The following is a 5,623-nucleotide window of genomic DNA, read 5'->3' as shown; positions in this document are numbered from 1 at the left end:
TCGATAAGGAGTTTAGAGGGGAGGGGGGTGAATAAACTATTTCCTTTGTTTGATGATTTTGCAAAGGTGCTAGAATCCTGTTAGAGATTATAGCTGGTCTTGTTCGAATGTAAGTCCAATAGATCACAATAAGTGCGGAAACGATCCAATGGAGTACGATGAGAAATAATAAAACAGTAGGCAGTAGAACAGTGGTTGTTTCTGGAAGTTCGAAGATAAAATCTTCTATGTCTCCCCTTCTTCTGTTTCCAGAAGATATCACTAAAAGACTTTGGATTTACAGTACAACACTTGTACACACCCATTTCAGTAGGACTTACACTTAGCCTACTAAAACTCTTAGTTACACAACTCCGTAAAACGAATACAACAAAGTTTTGGAAAAGACTCAGTCTTTTCCAGTTTACAAACTCTTCTCAATGATATAGTAAAGTGTTTTAGCTTGAAGAGAGTTATGAGACAGTAACAGCACAAAATGATCTTAGAAGATTGGCTGTTGATAATAAGGCATGTGCTGTTTTCTGTATGTTGAGCTTTGAAGATAAGTAGTAGTTGATGATAGCTCAAACTCACGTTGGAATAATAGTTGTGATGATAAAGATGATAACGTTTTTTTATAAAGAATTGTTCTTCTTATATATAGAAAGCTTGAGTCCAACGTAAAATAAAACGGCTTCTGTTGACTTCTGATAGGAATCAGCTTTATTATCTAAAAAGGTTCCTACAGAAAGCTTTCAGAAAAATTAGTCTTTGCTTTATACCAAAATTGGTAAGGCGTATTAAATAACTTCGTACAGCATTAATGGCACAATTAATACTTGTACTAGATAAAGTAACGGTAACATTTAAGATAACAACGATCAAGTAAAGTACGTTAAGTTATTTCTGCTTAAACTAAGTTCTGCTTATAAAGCTACGTTCCGCTTCTGGTTAAGCCGATAAGTACTCGAAGAGTACTGCTTTTGTTAACGCGATACTAGAACTTCTGCCTTTATGTAGTTTTCTGATTTTAGCTAACGCGATCTACTGGTTTTGACTCTCATCACCACAATCAAATAAAGTCTAACAAAATTTTTTATATATCACTCTTTGTGTGATTATACATGTACTTATTATACCATATTAAAACTTGACTCGTATACTTGCGGTAATATCGAACAGCTTAGGAGATATTTAATTTTTATAAATATATGTGTTAGAAAAACTTGATCAAGTTTTTGGTGTCGTTGTCAGCGATTGAAATTGACAAATTTTACTTTGTGTTACTTTCTTTTGTTAATTTTTTTAACTATTTATTATATTTCATTCATGTGTAATCTACCGGTTTCTATTATATTTTTGCAAGAATTTTCTTATATAATACTTCAAGGTGTTCCATCAACACGTATTCACAAGTTTCGTCCGACATTATGGAAAATCATTCTACGTAGCATGAGATAGATTCAATGATTCACGAATATCTTCCGATATCATGATTGTTCTAAATATTCTCTTAATCGATTTTTCTTTAACAGTTTGGATGCAGTGACAAGAAGATGGATCATTAATGGTGCCTTATCAACTGTAATCTCATATTTAGTCGAGATGATGATGATGTCATAGATTTGTTCGATAATATGATGCGTTTTGGCTATCATTGTCGTTGGGATGGATATTTTATATATAAATCAACCGTTCGAGTATCATTATCATGAGAATGGAGATAGCTTGGAATTAAGAATGGCTCGACTCAAATTTATGATGAAAAAGTTTATAGCATTGAATGAGGAAGCTTTATAAATCTTTTCAATTCGTCTTGATAAGCAAATAACGACTATCATGACATCAATTTCTCAGGATTGCCAAAAACATGAAGTGAAGTAAGATACTCAAACTGTGATCCATCAAGTTGGGTTTGATTGTGAGGACTTAGACAACCGAGATTGGGAGAGTAATTCACATCAAGATGAAGATTTTAATGATGTTTAGGACCTTTCACGTTATCTAGCTCAGTCGAAAGAAGTTTGAAGGGGTTATTATATGAAGATAAGTTGTCAATGAAGTTGGAGGATGATGGAGCTCACGAGACTATCGATTTGAAGTTTTATCACAAAGATCGATCATTTCCTTCCATCAACACTAGTTTCAAAAGATTTTGTTCTCCGAGAAACGAGAATGTCTGACATTTTACCCATGCTTATCAAGTCGAGACAAGTGTTGCTGGATCAACGTCTTGCCAAGCTTGAAAGAGCCAACATTGAAAAAAACACACATTACCTTTATTTTAATACTTTCTATATTCAATGTTTTACATAATTTATATCCGTTCTCGAAAATTTATAACATTAAAGTGAATCAAATTTCTAATAATAAATCATAAAGTTCACGGAACGATTGAGCATAAATTTAATTCTTTCACAAAAACCAAATCAGATATTGATAATGGAAATACCAATAAAATCAATACAATCAAATTGTTAAAATCAATCAATATTATTCTTACATATTCTTCTTATTTATCGTGAAATCATATAAAAAATCGCTCTTGAAAGATGTTTGACTTTGTATGATGGCGGCTGTGCAATACACGGCCACCTCTTCCCGCCTCCGCCACAGCCGCCGCCCCACCACCACAACATTCGCAATTTCCACTTCTTTCCCCAGACAGCGTGCCCTGAGAAGAAACTATCTCCGGCAGAAACTACTCAAAACCCTAAGATACCCTTCCATTCCCATCGACTCCCGCCCTCTACAGCAAGTAATAGAGCCCGTGCTTAAGGAAATTCAAGAACTCGAAGACTCTGAAAATCCAAAATCTGGGAATCATCAAATTCAAGAAATCGAAGTGGTCAAGGAGGTTGGGATTTCAGAGCCTACTGTTGGTGTTCCAGTTGATGGAAGTGTCGGTTTGTTAGATAAAAATCTTATCTTGAAGTATGGGTTGTGGTTGGCAGGGGCTTTTGTTTTTCAGGCTGTTTGTGCTGTTTGGGTATTTAGATCAGCTGGCTCTGGCAGCAGAAATGGGAATTTAAATGGAAATAGAGAAGATTCTGTTCTGGAAGCGTGGGAAAATGGACAGGGTAAATCAAGGGTGAAGCTTATTTCCAAAGCAAACGTGAATTGGCAAGTGGGTATTGGAAATGGAGCTGTTTATGTTGATGAAGTGGAAATGGAGAGCGAAATCGAGGAAATTCGAGCAATGGCGAGGGAGGCTAGAGAGAAAGAAAGGCTAAAGTCAGAGAATGATGGTCTTGATAGCGAGGATGATAATGATGTGGATGCTGGAAAAATTGATAGAACAGGGATTGATTGGGAGGTCTACAATCGATTGATAAAGTTGACAAAGAAACTCGAGAATGAACGTGACAGATCGCCAATTGCATTGATTGGGCACTCGAGGAGGGAGGGTGAGAGAAAAGATGGGGTTGGAGAAGGTGAGTTAAATGAGATAGAGGGCAATGCAGCATTGCTATTCAAGAAAAAGTATAAGTTTAAAGATTTGTCGAGGAATCAGGGTGATAAACCAAAGGGTTTTTGGGGTTCGGATGATCATTCTATTCATGAACCTAAGAACAGTGGAGAGACGGAGGGAGGGCTCGAGTTGTTGAGAAGTGGGAATGTTGGTAACAATGCAGTTAATTTAGGGGGTGAAGAAAAGCATATAGACCTGGCTGATGTTGATTCTAAGGGAAATGATTCAGTTCATATGGTGAAAGAAATTAAAAGTACAGGTAATGTGGAAATGACAGAACTCTCAAAGAGTACAAGGAAGAAGGTGGAAAAAGAAAAAGGGACGACCAAAAAAATAAAGAGATCTGCTGTTGTGAAACCTAAGGGGACGGCTGGTAATGCTCTTGGAATCTCTTGTAGGAACTAATAGCCAGTTTATGTTTATGCAGACAATATTCGGGTTTTGAACTCTTAAATGCTTTTGGTATCTCATCTTGTGGTTCCTTTCAAGTTCAGATATCGAATATAGTAAGAACTCTTTGGCTGTTTATGTTTTTTGTGATGATGAAACCTCTTTCTTCTCCTTCGTGCTGTTGACGGAGAAACATGTTAGAAATAGGATATAACTCTCTGAAATTGTGAACTTTGCGTCATGCTGCGTAAATGTCGGGTTTATTGATTGTAAAACTAAATGAATACTGTAACTACTCAATAACTTTTAAAACTAATTCATTAATTTACAGTGTTTGCACCCGAGAAATCAAGAAAATCAAGAGGTGAAGCTGTGAAGTCAATAGAATCGGGAGCAGTGGAGGTTGTTGCAGTATCTGACCATCTGTCAGATGTATCAAGAGGCAAGGAAGTCTCTAGCAATATATCAGCACCGAAATTTGGTGCAAAGAAACGTGGAAGTGATTCTGAATTTTGGTGGTCCGATCTTCCATACGTTCTAGTATGTGAATAGAATCTGTAAACATTTTACCTCCTCGTCTTTTTCTTGCTTTCACTACTCTTCTTATGCCTCAGATTGGATTTTGCAGTGAACTCTTTTGTATGACAAGCTGTTGGAAAGATTAAAACTAACAGAAATGTAGACGAATGAAAAAATCTCCTTTGTTCAATTCAGGGTATTCTTATGTATACAGTCAACGATGATACGGGTGGAAGAGGACTTTATACCCTGAAGAACTCTCCCAGCACAGAGGTATCCTTGTCGCACATTGTTGCTTTCGAGGACAGTGTCGACGCAACCAATTTCTGTTACATTCTGCAATGTTTCTTCGAAGATCTGGAAGACTTCAAAGCTGATGTTGTTCCTTTAACAGTCAAAGTAAGAGCCTTACATCAGTTTCTTGATATTTTGCTCGCCAGTTATGCTTAGGTTTTATCCAACCATTCTTTACCAGGAACTAAAGGATGCAGTAAAGTCAGAAACGATGAGTGCCATTGTGGTGAAACGAGGGGAGCTGCAGCTTTATGCAGGACAACCACTAGCCGACGCTGAGATGGGTTTACGTGATATGATAGAACAAGGTTGAATAAACATAATCAAGAATCACCCTCCAACCGAACAAGTGAGAAACACAATGTTGCTTCTGTGAAGTGAATCTCCTCGAGGCAATGTCATGCGGAGTACAAGAACATTCAGGCACCGTCTGAGTGAATTAGAGTGATGCTGATGCTGTCTGCCACAGGTGTGTTTGATGGCAGTTTTCCTTTCATTTTCTTTGTTGGAGACCTCGGATGTCTGGTTGATGGGTAGAAGATATTTCATTTTCACGAAGGAATGATCGATCGTATGAATCTAAATTTGATATTAAAGCTGGAAGTGATTGGTGTGTAGTAATTTCTTTTTATATTGGACTTTGTATTTCATTCAGATCAATTCATTATGGGGTGGTGGTTGTTTTGTGTAACACCTCGAAAAATTGTGTTGTTTAATTAAAATTTAATAAAATAATAATAATACTTATAATAATAAATAAATATATTCTAACAAAAAACGTTGAAATATAAATAAATGTTCTACACATTAATCTACTTAATGTTCAAAAATAAATAAATATATTCTAACAAAAAACGATGAAATATAAATAAATTTTCTACACATTAATCTACTTAATGTTCAAAAGAGTTAAAATAAAATAAATAAAAATACTTCTAAATAATAATAATATAATTAAATGAATTTATT

General features: G+C 35.8%; 1 protein-coding gene across 2 annotated transcripts; it reads left to right on the top strand.

Annotated features, from left to right (window-relative positions):
- Window positions 1-2,501: 2,501 nt before the first annotated feature.
- On the top strand, window positions 2,502-5,345 carry LOC142551131 (uncharacterized). 2 transcript variants are annotated; one of them, XM_075660190.1, is made up of 4 exons: window positions 2,504-3,824; window positions 4,173-4,381; window positions 4,556-4,759; window positions 4,836-5,345. In XM_075660190.1, the coding sequence occupies exons 1-4, from the start codon at window positions 2,546-2,548 to the stop codon at window positions 4,965-4,967; spliced, it is 1,824 nt and encodes a 607-aa protein (XP_075516305.1). In that variant the 5' UTR covers window positions 2,504-2,545; the 3' UTR covers window positions 4,968-5,345. The 2 variants fall into 2 exon arrangements, with proteins under 2 accessions (XP_075516306.1, XP_075516305.1); XM_075660191.1 differs by lacking the exon at window positions 4,836-5,345 and having other exon boundaries at window positions 2,502-3,824; window positions 4,173-4,398; window positions 4,556-4,692.
- The last annotated feature ends 278 nt before the right edge of the window (window positions 5,346-5,623 follow it).

The sequence above is a fragment of the Primulina tabacum genome, chromosome 7 (assembly GCF_025594145.1).
Source record: "Primulina tabacum isolate GXHZ01 chromosome 7, ASM2559414v2, whole genome shotgun sequence".
Taxonomy (NCBI): Eukaryota; Viridiplantae; Streptophyta; class Magnoliopsida; order Lamiales; family Gesneriaceae; genus Primulina; species Primulina tabacum.
Note: the sequence above shows the minus strand (reverse complement) of the source record. Positions and strands in the feature narration are given on the sequence as shown.

What these genes read in the sequence shown, in the direction of transcription:
- LOC142551131 (XM_075660190.1), top strand. Translation starts at nt 2,546, where the DNA reads ATGATGGCGGCTGTGCAATACACGGCCACCTCTTCCCGCCTCCGCCAC. An exon ending in GAAACCTAAGGGGACGGCTG is followed by an intron (nt 3,825 to 4,172) that starts GTAATGCTCTTG and finishes ATTAATTTACAG; the next exon opens with TGTTTGCACCCGAGAAATCA. An exon ending in CCGATCTTCCATACGTTCTA is followed by an intron (nt 4,382 to 4,555) that starts GTATGTGAATAG and finishes TGTTCAATTCAG; the next exon opens with GGTATTCTTATGTATACAGT.